The sequence below is a fragment of the Somniosus microcephalus genome, chromosome 27 (genome assembly GCF_052327205.1).
Source record: "Somniosus microcephalus isolate GS21.2 chromosome 27, FLI_Smic_1.0, whole genome shotgun sequence".
In the NCBI taxonomy this organism is placed as follows: domain Eukaryota; kingdom Metazoa; phylum Chordata; class Chondrichthyes; order Squaliformes; family Somniosidae; genus Somniosus; species Somniosus microcephalus.
This window is the reverse complement of record NC_141013.1, coordinates 22,714,727-22,729,429: the sequence shown is the minus strand read 5'-3', so window position 1 is coordinate 22,729,429 and position 14,703 is coordinate 22,714,727. Positions and strand designations below refer to the sequence as shown.

Sequence of the window (14,703 nt, the reverse complement as noted above, 5' to 3'; positions counted from 1 at the left end):
AAAGCCATAAAAGTACACCGTGGTAACGCTTACTGCATCAGTACACACTACTGGCAAACTTTTATATTGCGATTCAAAATATGGCAGCTGTGATTCCCCACAATTTATGTCATAAAATGAAAAATCAATGCAGCTTAAAAAAAGAAAAGGCCATTTAAAAACAGTGATCACTAGTGGGGGAGTGGGACTAAATGGATTGCTCGTCAAAAGAGTCGGCAGACCTGATGGGCCCAATGGCCTCCTTCTGTGCTGTAGTCAGAGTTATACAGCACAGAAAGAGGCCCTTCGGCCCATTGCGTCAATGTACTATTCTATGATTCAATCAATAGATTAACTCTCAAAACATAACTGCCTGGTTAATATAGACATGTTTGCCTTTTAAAATGATCCCAGGTGATACATTTTCCAAAGTATTGTAAACTACTGCTTCAGTAAATTATTCATCACAGCTGCACACCATTCAGAACAGGCAGATTAGGTTTGAAAGTAAACAGACAGGTCACACAATTAGAAATATTTACCAATATTGTCATTAAGATTCAGTAGAGCTTAATAGAGGATGTATGAAGTAGTACTCATTCTATATCTACTTGAACTGTGAAAATCATCCAATTACAGATTATGTCCTTCCAAACTTGGATTGTGTTTGGAGAGCATTTTGAGCTATATAACACGAGGGTGAAATATTAATGGTTACATGGCTGTCATTGTGGCTGTAGCATTGGAAGCAATTCAAGTTAATTAACAATTTACACAATACTTGGTTCAGTACATTTCCCTAAAGTCTAGTGACAACACTGAAAATGGTATTAGCTGTGGTTCCAACTATATTCAGACCCATATTATTTTTACATAAAACAAATAGAAACAGATGTACTGAATCCTTCCAACCACTATAATTTCTAAAATTGTTCTAAAAAGATCAATTCAATACTTTACAGCACTTGATTTAATTAAAATTATATATGCATTTGTAGTTCAGGGGCAAGTGCTTTATAACTGTGCTTAATTTTACTTTCAAAAGAATGCTCTAACTGTACTTAATTTTACTTTCAAAAGAATGCTCATATATACACACACACGTGCACATACATATATAATATATACACACACACACACACACACGAACAAAAATATCAAATACAACCAAACACTTAACACTATATACAGCGCAGATAACTAGTTTCATTCCAATATTATCAATAGTAATACAATTATTCACTTGATTAAGGTCACAATTCACGTATCAGGGTTCAGAGATTATTGCACTGTGTTAACAAACTATATTAAGGCACACTATGAATCCCTAAACCATCTCACGTTTAGAGAACCTCAATGTTCGTACTAGGGACTACATAATTGGAAAAATATTACTTTTGGTCAATCTTTAATAGGACTTGGATAATAGACACAGCAGGATGATTTGTAAGTGTTAGGTCTCTGGAGTGAGAACAGGCCCAATCTGTTTCGGCCTGACCAAGTAGACTAGGCCCGCCTCGCTAGGTTACCAGATATCCTGGATTTATCATCTAAAATACAACCCGGAATGTAATGGTTTAAAAAAAATAAATAATAATCCTTATAAAACGAGTGGGGTTTCAGTCCGTACGGAAATCCCGCTTCTGAGAACTGAGGCTGGGGAGCGACAGATCGGTCACACACAGCAGTCAATGCCCCTGCTCCAGGAGAGAGACGCCGGCCTAAACCACACCTAAATCCCACTAACAACGATAGGCAGCAGCTAGCGAAGAAACGCAATTAAAAAAAAAAAGGCCGATTCCATCTGAAAAATCGCAAAGTTAGAGCCCATACCAAGTCATAGTCTTCCTCATCATCGCACATAAAGTCATCCTCCATGTCAGACATCTTGGAAGTAGTTTTTTTTTGTGTGTGTACGTTTCCCACAATGCCGCACGGTTTCCAATTTGGACCCTTGCGCGGACGGGGGAAGCTATTGGCTGTGACATACGCCCTAGCAACCGAGCGGACGGGGGAGGTTATTGGCTGTGACACACGCCCTAGCAACCGAGCGGAAGGGGCGAGATCACGTGCGGCATTTCTGGTTGCGAAGGCGCTGGAGGGAAAGAAAAAGCTGCGAATAAGACATCATTCGCCCCTTGAACTTTATATCACTTTATTGCAATGGACGCGTTTGTTTCAAATTATTCCTCCCCCTTCCCAACTTGTCCTGTTGAGAGTTAACGAGCCAGGTTTCCCCCTCGGTGAATGGGCGCGCGGTTATTCAGGGACTGCCGGCAACTGGTTAGCAGGATATCCGTGATGGGCGGAACTAATGCTCGGTGGTCTGGTTATTCCCAGCCGAAAGAGGCAGCCCGTGAAAAGGATTTTTTTCCCTATTGAAATCTACGCTTGAGGAAGAATGGCGGATGGTGCAACCCCGCCGCAGGAGCCGGTACAGGTGTCAGAGAGTGGAAGGTAGCAGGCCCTTGCCGTAGTTTTACCGATGCTCGGTGTTTAGTAATAGATCCAGAGCTTCCGGGGTGGACTGATCATTTCAGCTTTAAAAAAAAATCAAACTTAGCTCAGTGGGTAGCACACAGCCATGATCTCATTGAATGGTGGAACAGGCTCGAGGGGCTGAATGGCCTGCTCATGTTCCTAACCTCTTGAGTCTGAAGGTTGTGGGTTCAAGTCCTGCTCCAGAGACTTGAGCACACAAATCTGGGCTGACGCTCCAGTGCAGTGCTGAGGGAGTGCTGCACTGTCGGAGGTGCCGTCTTTCAGATGAGACATTAAACCGAGGTCTTGTCTGCTCTCTCGGGTAGATGTAAAAGATCCCATGGCACTATATGGAAGAAGAGCAGGGGAGTTATTCCCGATGTCCTGGCCAATATAAGAAAAAAACCAGATTATCTGGTCAATATCACATTGCTTTTTGTGCGCAAATTGGCTGCTGCGTTTCCTACATTACAACAGTGACTACACTTCAAAAGTACTTCATTGGCTATAAAGCTCTTTTGGGACCTCCGGTGGTTGTGAAAGTGCTCTATAAATGCAAATCTTTTTTTTTCTTTCACGCAGTGGAGGTCACTTCAATTTCATTCTTTCCTTAATCTAAAACTGGAGCCCCCAGTAAATGTCAAACTGTCCCTCTGCATTGAGCTTATTCTTGTCTTTCACAGGAGGCTGTCAACAATCTGAGGCTTTACAGGACGTGATCAGTTGCCGCTTTTAAATCGACAGTAACAAGTTTTTAAAGTTAGACAAAAAATATTTCAGGCGGTCACGGTAATCGGGTTAATTCAGTCCCTTTGATCAGTTTATTTTACATGAAGCATACCAGGTGGGGTTTATTTGATGGACCGCATACGTTTCGTTGTTGGACATAAACTAATCTTAACCAGCCACTTAAATGCATCATAGTTTTCAACTGTTAATCAGGATTTCTAATACGAAAATTGGATATCTGTCACGGGAATGCGCATGAGCTGTCACGGGACAAGCCTAACCCATTTACACTGTTTACAGTTTCGTCATGATCCTTCCTCTTGCACACAGTCAACATGTTTTCAGGGCGAATGGGCACAAGAGTCAAGCAGAGTAGCCAGCGCAAGTCTTCACGCTGGCCGGTAGAGGCGCATCCGTAAATGTACAGGGGTTTCCGCTTGATCGTAAAGCACGACCTTGGACTTGAAGTGATGGTCAGGCTTAATTCAAAATGTCCTGTTGAAAATGGATATTCTTCAGAACTCCCGCTTCTCGTGGCTATTCAATGCGCTTAGTTATTATAGGTGCGAAAAAGGGAAGGATGCACTCGATAAATAATACTCCATTCGCCTCTTTTGTGTTACATTTGTTTTAATGCGTTAATCCCTATAACGTGGAGGGGAAAATGAACTGAGCTCAACCGTAGGAGTGCTTGATACGTCAAACTTTAAAGAAGAATTTTGACAGTGACATGGATGACAATACTTCAAGTTCAAAATTAAGTGGGCGAGCTTAAATAACTATAAGAAAAATATAAATATTTGGTACAAAAACCAACAGAGTACATAAGAACATAAGAAATAGGAGCAGGAGTAGGCCAATCGGCCCCTCGAGCCTGCTCCACCATTCAATAAGATCATGGCTGATCTGATCCTAACCTCAAATCTTCTATCACTCTGCATCCCCCCGAACCCATGTGATCTCCCGGGAGAGGCGAAAAACCAGATAAAGACCCAATGGCCAATTTGGGAGAAAAAAATCTTTACAATAGCAGAAACTACGTTTTCACTACTAAATCATTTAAGACACACGGGGAGTTGGATAGTCGATTATCCTTTCACCTCTAGGACCAAGGCTTGAATTCAGCCCAGATTAAATGTGTTCTTAAGGAAGGGCCCACGCCTGAGATGTTTGGACCTGAACTTGCTGAAACGCATCTATGGCTATACCATTATCATGGTGCAGAATTTCCAGGAAATGATGACATCATGCCATTACGTATGCCACACCATAACTTGCCGGGACTTTTGTGCTGCTCCATGGTGACCCTGGGCAAAAAAGTTGAACAGTTAATTATCATGGCTCTGTCCCCCATTAAAATCAATGGTGAGATAGCGATTTAAAAAAAAATCTCAGGCATGGACGTTGCTGGCAAGCCCAGTATTTATTGCCCTCGAGAAGGTGGTGTTGAGTTGCCTTCTTGAACCACTACGGTCCATATGGTGCTCTTCGGTAGGGAGTTCCAGGATTTTGACCCAGTGACGATGAAGGAGCAGCAATATATGTCCAAGTCGGGATGGTGTATAGACTTGTAGGGTCACTTGGAGGTGATGGACCTTCTGCCTTTGTTCTTTTGGGTGTTGGAGGTGCTTTCGAAGAAGTCTTGGCGAGTTGCCGCAGTGCATCCTGTAGATAGCACACACATGTTTAAGATAGTGGATGGGCTGGGCGATCAAGTGGACTGCCCTGGACTAGATGTTGTCAAGCTTCTTGAGTGTTGCAGCTACGTCCATCCAGGCAAATGAGGGTATTCTATCACGCCCCTGATTTATGCTTTGTAGAGTCAGGAGGTTAACCACTCACCGCCGAATACCCAGCCTCTGACCTGCTCTTATAGCCACGGCATTTATGTGGCTGGTCCAGTTGATTTGCTGGTCAATGGCGACCCCCAGGATGTTAATGGTTGGGGATTCGGGGATGGTCATGATGCTGAATGTCAAGGGGAGATGGTCATTGCCTGGCACTTGTGTAGAGCGAATGTTACTTGCTATTTATCAGCCCAAGCGGTGGCTGAATTAACAGCACTGTGATTGCCACAGCCACTTAGACCACTGCAGAATGGTACTGGGGGGCTCGGAATCAGTAAACTAGTCAATCGCTCAGCAGGTTGCCTGAGGGTAACATTTTTACTGACTTGTTCTAAGAACTTCATTGAAATCTTAAACCTCAATTAAGTAATAAAATAAGTATTTTGACAGCCAGACATGTTCTCTTTCTCCCCTGACTGATGTTTTAATATTAAAATTAAATCCGACCTGGACATTCTGTCCATAGATCCCCACATACTCAGATCAGAGCCATTACTCCTAAACGTGTCCCTGTTAAATAGCCTGTTGTTCCGTTTTTTGCCGGACCTTGGATGTGTATCAGACATTGGCCACACCACTTCTGATCCGCTGCTATGTTCGCTATGGCGTATTCTAAATGGGCCAGATTTTGCGTTGCTGATGTGCATCATATGCCATCAGAAAAGCCCCGCATGTTCCGGGTTTCCGCATGCGGGAAAACCCGGAACTTGCGATCGGTCAAGGTTTGCCTTGACAGATCTACCGCACCGACCCAAAAATCACTTTCGCTGTCGCAGAGTTGGGCTATTTGCCCAACTGCTGTTAAGCAAATGCCCACGAAACCCTTATAAAATAAAAAATCATGCACAAACATTTAAAATTAGGATATGTAAATTCTGGCCTGGATTAAAATGTATAATTTTTTTATTGCATATGCTTTTTTCTATTCGTTCATGGGATCTGGGCGTCGTTGGCAAGGCCAGCATTTATTGCCCATCCCTAGTTGCCCTTGAGAAGGTGGTGGTGAGCTGACTTCTTGAACCGCTGCAGTCCGTGTGGTGAAGGTGCTCCCACAGTGCTGTTAGGGAGGGAGTTCTAGGATTTTGACCCAGCGATGATGAAGGATCAGCGATATATTTCCAGGTCAGGCTGGTGTGTGACTTGGAGGGGCTTTATTGAAGGGACTTTTAATTAAATTTGAAAATGGGAACATTTTTTATTCCAGTTGTATAAATTATTTAATTATTTGGGGATTCCTCATATGCTTATTCAGTTGGGGATTCAGTTCGTAAATGGAATCCCCATAAACATATTAGGAATCCTCCTTTCTGATTGGAGGAGCTGGCCCACGTGATCCCAGGGCCGCTTCCGAACCATGGGCCTATACCCCTGGGATCCATGGGCCTATATGCAGGCATACGCCTGCAGGCCCAGGACCCAAAGTCTCTGAGGCCTGAAGGTAGGTGCGGATTTTTTTATCTGGTTGCAGGAGTACTCCGGTGGTATGCCTCCGACCGCAAATTCCGGGCCATTATTTTTCCAGCAAATTGTGACATGAATTCGCCACTGGAGGATCGGGGAACACAACAGTCTAACTTGCGATGCTCGTCACCAATATCCTCATTGCAGCGAATTCCAGACCATTAATTCATCTGTTCTTTCCACGGATGCTGCCTGACCTGCTGAGTGTTTGCAACATTTTCTACTTTTGGGTTAAATTATTAGAGTATCTTCTCCGATGGCTGTAAGGTTCCTAATGCTCTGGTTATGTGCACTGGTGTGAGCGAGGAGTGCCTAGTTAACAAAGTACAAAGCAGCAAGTGCCGGTAGCCAGTACAACGGGAAACTATTTCCCTACAATCTAAGGAAAACCAACATATTGTTCTTGTACAGCTGGCGTAAGAAATATTGTACTTTGGCACTGGCCCCAGAAATGTAGTTATCTGGGGAGAGTGGTCTTAATCCAGTTCCTAATTGGTCCTAGTTTATAGCACAAATTGGCCCATAACTGGAAGTGACTGAGGCCATCAGATTATTACACTGGTATGGATGGTGAACCTCTTGAGCTTAGTGTAAGGGCATATTGTTGGCCAGCAATTAGAATGTTATTGTACATCTAAAGCTGCAATTATACTGCACTGAGAGGAGAACCTGCAGAACTGACAACATGTAAGTGCTTATTACATGCATGTACAAAGCTTGCTCCTGTGGCACTTTTTTTAATTTTAAGGGAAAGCAGGTAGGAATGTCTGCTTTCTGGCAATATGAAATGACTCCACAGGCAGCAAGTTTAAAAAGTGGCAAGAAGCTACAATGGACCACTTGACCACTAAACCTGGCTTCCTATCATCTAATGTTATACTCGACACAGTGTCAAATGCTGCTACGTTTATGTCTAGGGACAGCTGCATCAATGATAAAGGGACAGTATAAAGAAAGAACTTGTATTTATATAGTGTCTTTCACGTCCTCAGAAGATCCTAATGCATTACTTTTGAAGTGCAGTAACTGTTGTAATATGGGCAAAGCAGCAGCTAATTTGTGCACAGCAAAGTCCCACAAACAGCAATCAAATAAATGACCAGATAAACTATTTTAGTGGTGTTTGTTGAGGAATAAATGTTGGCTGGGACACCCCCACCACTTATAGTGCCATTGGATCTTTGTCTCCACGTTCAGGAGGCAGCTGGGATCTCAATGTAATATCGCATCTGAAAAATGGTACCTTCAACAGTGCAGTACTCAGTACTGTGCTCCAGTCTCTGGAGTCGAGCTTGAATCCACAATCTTCTGACTCAGGTGAGATTGCTACCACTGGGTCAAGACTGCCTTCAGCTAACTGCAGCCCTAACCCATACAATACTTCACTTTGAAATCATTAATGCTAACAGTGGTGATAAATTAGAGCGTTGGATACATACTTACGCAAAACCATATGTCTGCCCCTCCCCAGTTGGTTTCAAATGGTTCCAATTTGCTGATACAGTGGAACTCACTGAAGATCAGCAGTATAATAATGTAGTGTAATGGAGCACCAATGTACCTCACCAGGGGTGGAATGTGGATTCACACTTGCAATGCCACACACACTGTGCCTTATCTTAGCTGTGCCATTGTTTGGATGGCACTGAACATATGTTTTTCCCCACAGTGAGAAAAAGTCTGGAGAATCATTCCTAGGCCAGGTTTACACTTCTAATGAAAAGCAAGGAACAGCACCTCATCTTCCGATTAGGCACTTTGCAGCCTTCCGGACTCAATATCGAGTTCAACAATTTCAGATCATAACCTCGGCCCCTATTACTTTTTTACTTATAATTTTTTCCACCCCTTTGTTTTGGGTCTTCCTTCCCCCCCCCTTTCCTTTTGTTTCTCTCTCCCACCTGGCAGCTGTATCTTACCTGCCAGTACACTTCACACCTAATCTCAGCTGACTTTTGTCTCCTCTGGCCTATTACCATCTCGTCTGGTTTCGAATACCTTTTATTGTCTCTTTTACTTCTTTTGTTTGATCGCAGCCCTGCCTTCGATCTATTTTCTTTTCTTTCCAGTTTTGAAAAAGGGTTTCGACCCGAAACGTCAACTCAAATTTCTTTCCATGGATGTTGCCTGACCTGCTGAGTTTTTCCAGCATTTTCTGTTGTTATTTTGGATTTCTAGCATCTGCAGTATTTTGCTATCTTACACCTCTAATGGCTGGTTTCAGAGTAGTATTGGCACAGTTGTAGAAGCAAGCCCTTTGCCCAGGATCTCATCTGTAGGTGTTTCATGGTGTAAGGAGGCCAATAAGAAATTGGAAGAATATACTGTAAAACGTGGAAGTGTAGCTATTAACAAAAGCACAACAGCTATGGTAATATCAAACCTGGTCAAGGTTTTTTTTTATAAAAAAGCATTTCAAAACTTTTTTTAGTTTTATTGGGCTTAGATTTTTTTTATACAGTCAAAACCTATTTAAGGTAAATTTAAAGGATTATGAATTGGAAACTAATTTCTTTGCTTGCTGTCCCATATCACAATTTATTTGCCTTTGCACAGAGATCATATGCCTCTGATAGAGAACTTAAATGCAACCAGCAGTAAAATAATTAATATAAGATGTGCTAACTACGGGAAGAACGGTACCATTATTCAAGTTTGGATGAGCATCTGTTAAAAGTCCTGAACTTAAAACATGTTTAGTTAAGCAGATGGCATTAAGTATTGTTGCAGAGATATTTCGTAAAGAAGAAGTTAGTTTAAAAAAATATATTTCTTGGACTTCACTATAAACATTTGCATCTTGAACAGAGGTAAGATTCTGCTGTTTGATATCCTGGTTAAGGACCTGCTCGCTCTGTGCCATATGCAACTAGAACACGTGAGGAGAACATGGGCCAGATTTTGCAACACCTACGGGTGCGTACGCACTTGTAGGAGCCGCGTGAGTGCCGGTTTCAGGCATGCGAAGCGCTGAAACCCAGCACTTGCGATCTGTCAAGAATTCTCTTGACAGATCATCTGTATGCCCAAGAAAAGGGCCTCTGTGGGTGGAGAGTTGCCATTTTTGCACAACTTCCGCCTGCTGAATGCCTGTCAAATTCTTACGCCTGGTAAAAGCTGACGTAAGGCCTGCTTTTACCAGCTTAAGAGTTTAAAAAAATAGAAAAATGAAATTTGATAACTCATTTATAAATTAAAATACTCTTCAAAAAGGGAAGTTTATTTTTAGCCCCGTAAAAACATTAAAAAAAATTCAAAAAATTACATTTTTATTTAAAATATTTAATTAAATGGCATTTTAATTCATTTTAAATATGTAATTAACAAAAAATGTGTTGGTGTATTTTTTAAGTGATCCCCATTCATACTTTTGAGAGTTTTGTACATACGGACCTGTCAAAAGTATGAATGGGGATTCTCTTCTTTTATTGGTTGGGCCGGCCCATATGCTCCCAGGAGCGCCTACGAACCGCCGGCGCCCCTGGGACATGTGGGGCTCTGCCCGCGCGGACCCGGAGAGGCCCAGGAGTGCAAGCCACCATTCTTCCCGGGCTACCAGGTACTTTCGTAGAAATTTTGTAGATCGGAGGCGTCCGTCCGCGGGAAGCCTCCGATTGCAAATGTCAGCCCATTTATTTACCTGCAATGGGCAAGGTTTATTCTCCAGGAACTAATCAGAAACACCTCATTGCCTTTTAAGCATATCTCGCTCAAACTTCCTTTCAAATCCTTTCAGTGGCAGTGTTCACACCTCCCATGTCCTGCAACCCCTTGCAACAGCAATGTCACAAGGTCTGCTCGTATAAAGGTTTTGAGATGTGTGTGTTGCATTTGAAGTGTCACACGTTTATTTATTTTCCTTTATTTAAAGGAAAAAGTCTAAAAAGAGAGAAAGCTAGTAATTTACTGCTGGTTTCTTTTGAGAATTAAAAGAAGCTGCCAAACATCCCAGCAATTAACCTCTGGCCTCAGGATCTGCTTATTTACAGCAATTTGACTTTGTGTCTTACAACAGGAAATATGTAAATCTACATAGAGGGCTGGATTTTCATTCAGAAGCCGGGAAGGAGGCGAGACTACAACTTTCGGGGTTGTAGTCCCGCCTCCATTGAGATGCGGCCAATCCACGCGATTTTAACTTGATTGACCTTGTTGAGTCCGCCCAGTGGCCAATTAAGGGCCACCCGGCAACAAGTGACGTCACAGACTGAAATTTCATCTGTCAAGACGTGTTGACAGATGAAATATCATTGTTTCACAGCTGTTTGAAGCTGTCAAACACTGACAGTCTTATTTCTAACATGAGTCCTTCTACGCAGACTAAGTTAGAAATCTCACCGGCACTGAAAGCTGCAGGCTGTCACTTTTGACAGATCACAGCCATTCTGCTTTCTGTGCCGGCTGAATGATGGACTCCCGAAACCTAGAGGAAGGAAGGCTGTAAAGGTAAGTACAGGTAATTTAAACTTCTTTACACACTTTAGACACACCAAACACACTTACCTTTGCACTCATGCACCCATCACTCACCTGAACACTGACATCTCAACCCCTCCAAGTCCCTCAACCCGACGGCCCGACGACTCTATCTTGGCGTGGTTTGGAGCCGTCGGGAATCCCACACGACAACCTTCAAAATAGGGATTAGGCTAAAAACTGCCTGTTAACTACCTGTTAACAGGCAGTTAATTGGCACTAATCCCTTCCCGCCTCGGGTCGGCGGGTCCCAGTGCGGGGCGGGTACCCGCCTCCTTTGAAACTTACATGGAGGCGGGTTTTGGGCGGGATGGTGTCGGGACCCCCGAATTCGGGAATTTAACCCCCTGCACGCCTCCAATCCCGACTCCACGGCACACTGAAAATCGACCCCATAGTGTTTACAGCAGAGAAACAGGCTATTCAGCCCAACTGGTCTATGTTGGTGTTGATGCTCCACATGAACCTCCTCCCACCCCTCTTCATCTAACCCTATCTGTATATCCTTCTATTCCTTTCTCCCTCATGTGCTTATCTAGCTTCCCCTTAAATGCACCTATGCAATTCGCCTCAACTACTCCATGTGGTAGCAAGTTCCACATTCCTACCACTTTCTGAGTAAATAAGTTTCTCCTGAATTCCTTTTTGGATTTATTATAAATCTTACCACTTGCCACAATTAAATAGGGTTTCTACTTGAGTTAGAAATTACCATTGGCATTTTAATCTGATTTTCACAGCCCCAGCACAACAATGTAAAAGTTTGTTGTTTCAAGGATGCTTGCAACAATTTAGATGTATTCATCTTCCTGGAGAGATGCAACAAAACTCGCAGCTACCCCGTCCAGCTGTTCTAGCAAATGCTTTGCAACAGCAGCAGCAACCAAAGTAACTGCAGCGACTTTTAACATAGAAAAACGTTACAAGGTGCTTCACGGGTATAAGTTTACAAAATGGAGGAGCGGTAACCAAGAATTAGTTCAAGTGGAGCATTCCTTTGATTACAAGCTTTGTGTTCTATACCATCTATTTACTGTGATTTTGTTTTTCATTATGTGCTCATCATTTGGTATTGAGATACATTATATAGTATATATATATATAAAAGTTTGAGGACTAATAGAATCCTCTTAAAATTCAGGTGGGTGATTTACTGTCTGTTTTGTATTGCAAGAATCATTTACACTTTGGCATTTGGTTTTGTTTCTTCAGGTTTATGAAGCTAAAAGATGCATTTATATCTAAATATGGTGTGCCACCTGCATTTTATGCACGAGCTCCTGGACGAGTGAATTTAATTGGTATGTTAATAAATTTTGAATGTACTGTGGACTATTTTCTACAAAGGCATTTCTTTAATATCTGGCATTTAATTGCAGTAAGGTTACCGTTAGCTAACTAGTGTCTAGTTCAACTTCTGTGTTATATAACAATGCACTTCAGTCAGCTTTTGTACAGATTGTTAATGAAATTTGAGAGACAAATTTTCCACAGCTAAGCTATCATCAGTAACACCAGTATACAGTGTTCTAAATAATATAGAGATTGTAAACATTAAAATAAATAGACTGCTTTGTGACATACATCCTCATGATATGTCTTAGTTATACACATGCATTCAGTCAGCAGCATGATTAGATTTATTTAAGGCCGAGGGAGGTAGAGTGAGTGAAAATTAGAGGCTGAATGACCGCAATTTCTTTCAAAAGACTTTTCTATGGCTGGTTGCAGAGAGGCAACCTAACCAATAAGAAAAAGAGGTGATAAGAGCAAAGGCCAAAGTACAAAAAGAGAGAAAAGTAAAATAAATACTCCAGGAGCAGAAAATGTATAGGAAGTAATAAAATACCTGTTAAAAATGTAGAAGTGATGAAAACTAAAGACACATTAAATTGCCTGTATAGCAATGTACAGAGCATCAGCAACCAAAAATGTGATAGGTCAAAAAGTGAAAAATAGATTTTCAGGGCATATGGGCAGGGTGGGGAGTTACCCAAATAAGAGTTCCGTACATGAATGCACGTATTATAAGAAATAAAACAAATGAGTTAGAAGTACAAATTCAGTTTAAAAGGTATATAGTAGCCATTAGAGACCTGGCTACAATTTGTGCATGATTTTGAGCGAAATATTCTAGGCTATTTCTCCTTGAGAAAAGACAGGGAAATTGGGAAATGAGGAGTAGCCATATTTATAAAAGGCACAATTACAGCAGTGGAAAGAAAGGACTTCAGTAAGGGTGAACAAGCAGCCGAAACAGTGGGTAGAACTAAAGAGCAGTAAAGGATGCAAGTCTCTGGTGGGAATTGTCTGCAGACCTCCTGACAGTAGTGATGTAGTGGGCTCCTGATCTCATTACAACCTTGGTCCAAACATGAACACATGCTGAATTCCAGAAGTGAGGTGAGAGTGACTGCCCTTGAGATCGAGATAGCTTTTGATTGAGTGTGGTACCAAGGAGCCCTAGTAAAACTGAAGTCAATGGGGATCAGGCAGAACATTCTCCAGTGGTTGGAGACATACCTGGCACAAAGGAAGATGGTTGTGGAGGCCAATCATCTCAGGTCTGCAACATCTCTGCAGTAGTTTCTCAGGGTAGTGCCCTTGGTTCAACTATCTTCAGCTGCTTCATCAATGACCTTCCCTCCATCATAATGTCAGAAATGGGGCTGTTCGCTGATGATTGCACAGTATTCCGCTCTATTCAGAATTCCTCAGATATTGAAGTAGTCCATGCCTGTATGCAGCAAGACCTGGATAACATCCAGTTTCAGAAGCCAAATTAACCGAGTTCCATGTGCCAATGTTCTGTAAAGCTATCAGAGACTCATTAAAAACATCCTCCTTTGAATATTTTCAGCCTTTTTTGGCAAAGATCAATTGTCTTTGCTGGTTTTAAACAGTGAGTGCTGTAGACACCATTAGAGTACTGGCTTGACAGTTAAGTGAAGTTATTTAACAATCAGAAAAGATGTAATTATTAATCCGATATTGCTTCAATTTCAAAAACAAAATCCATGGAGAGAAGAGACAAGTTAATGTTTTAGTTGTGACCCATCACTGAAATTGAAAGAATAAACAGCTTTTAAATAGACACTCAGAAAGGGAAGGGGATGAAAAGGAAAAACAAACACATGATTGAGGACATATGGGAAGAATGACCTGTTATATGCGTAAAGTAAAAGACAGGAGATGATTAAATGGCTGAGCAGATATTAATATGAGGCAGTAGGACCTTTCTCTCGGGCACTTTTCAACCCTCTGACTATAACATTAATTTTAATCACTTAAAACCTTAAATATAGTTTGCACTTTTATTAATGGCAGGGTCAGGTGTTGTGGGATGGGTGTTGGTCGGGGAGATGAGTTGGCACATGGGGTGGGCATCCTCTGTCTGAACACCGTATTGGCGGAGGAATCTGCACCCTCGGTGTTGGCCTGCTTTTCTTCTCTTAAGAGCACTGGATCCTGCTCTGCTTTTCCTGCTTATCCTGTTTTCAGACCTGACTTACACCCTCACTGCCTCAGGTATCTAAGTGTTATGTCTGTATTCTGTCTCTAATCTCTTACGCTTTTTCCTTTTGCCTCATTTTTAATAATAGCCATTTAATCATCTTCTGGTTCACTTTTAAGCACATCACAGGTCATTCTACCCATACTTCTTCTTTCAGTGTGTTTTTTGTTTCTTTTCCGCCCCTTCCCTATGTTTGGTTTCTATTTAAAAGCTGTT

At 42.0% G+C, this 14,703-nt stretch overlaps 2 protein-coding genes across 4 annotated transcripts in view; one reads left to right on the top strand and one right to left on the bottom strand.

Annotated features, from left to right (window-relative positions):
• cops2 (COP9 signalosome subunit 2) overlaps window positions 1–1,981 on the bottom strand; it is a 28,467-nt gene extending 26,486 nt beyond the window's left edge. The window contains exon 1 of one of the 3 annotated variants that reach the window (XM_085968681.1): window positions 1,813–1,981. In XM_085968681.1, the coding sequence (XP_085824807.1) occupies window positions 1,813–1,866 (54 nt within the window). In that variant the 5' untranslated portion in view covers window positions 1,867–1,981. The remainder of the gene's footprint in view (window positions 1–1,812) is intronic. The other 2 variants (XM_085968683.1, XM_085968682.1) reach the window with 2 other exon arrangements.
• Window positions 1,982–2,023: 42 nt separating this feature from the next.
• galk2 (galactokinase 2) overlaps window positions 2,024–14,703 on the top strand; it is a 120,113-nt gene continuing 107,433 nt past the window's right edge. The window contains exons 1-2 of the mRNA XM_085968684.1: window positions 2,024–2,436; window positions 12,186–12,274. Of these exons, the coding sequence (XP_085824810.1) occupies window positions 2,381–2,436; window positions 12,186–12,274 (145 nt within the window). The 5' untranslated portion in view covers window positions 2,024–2,380. The remainder of the gene's footprint in view (window positions 2,437–12,185; window positions 12,275–14,703) is intronic.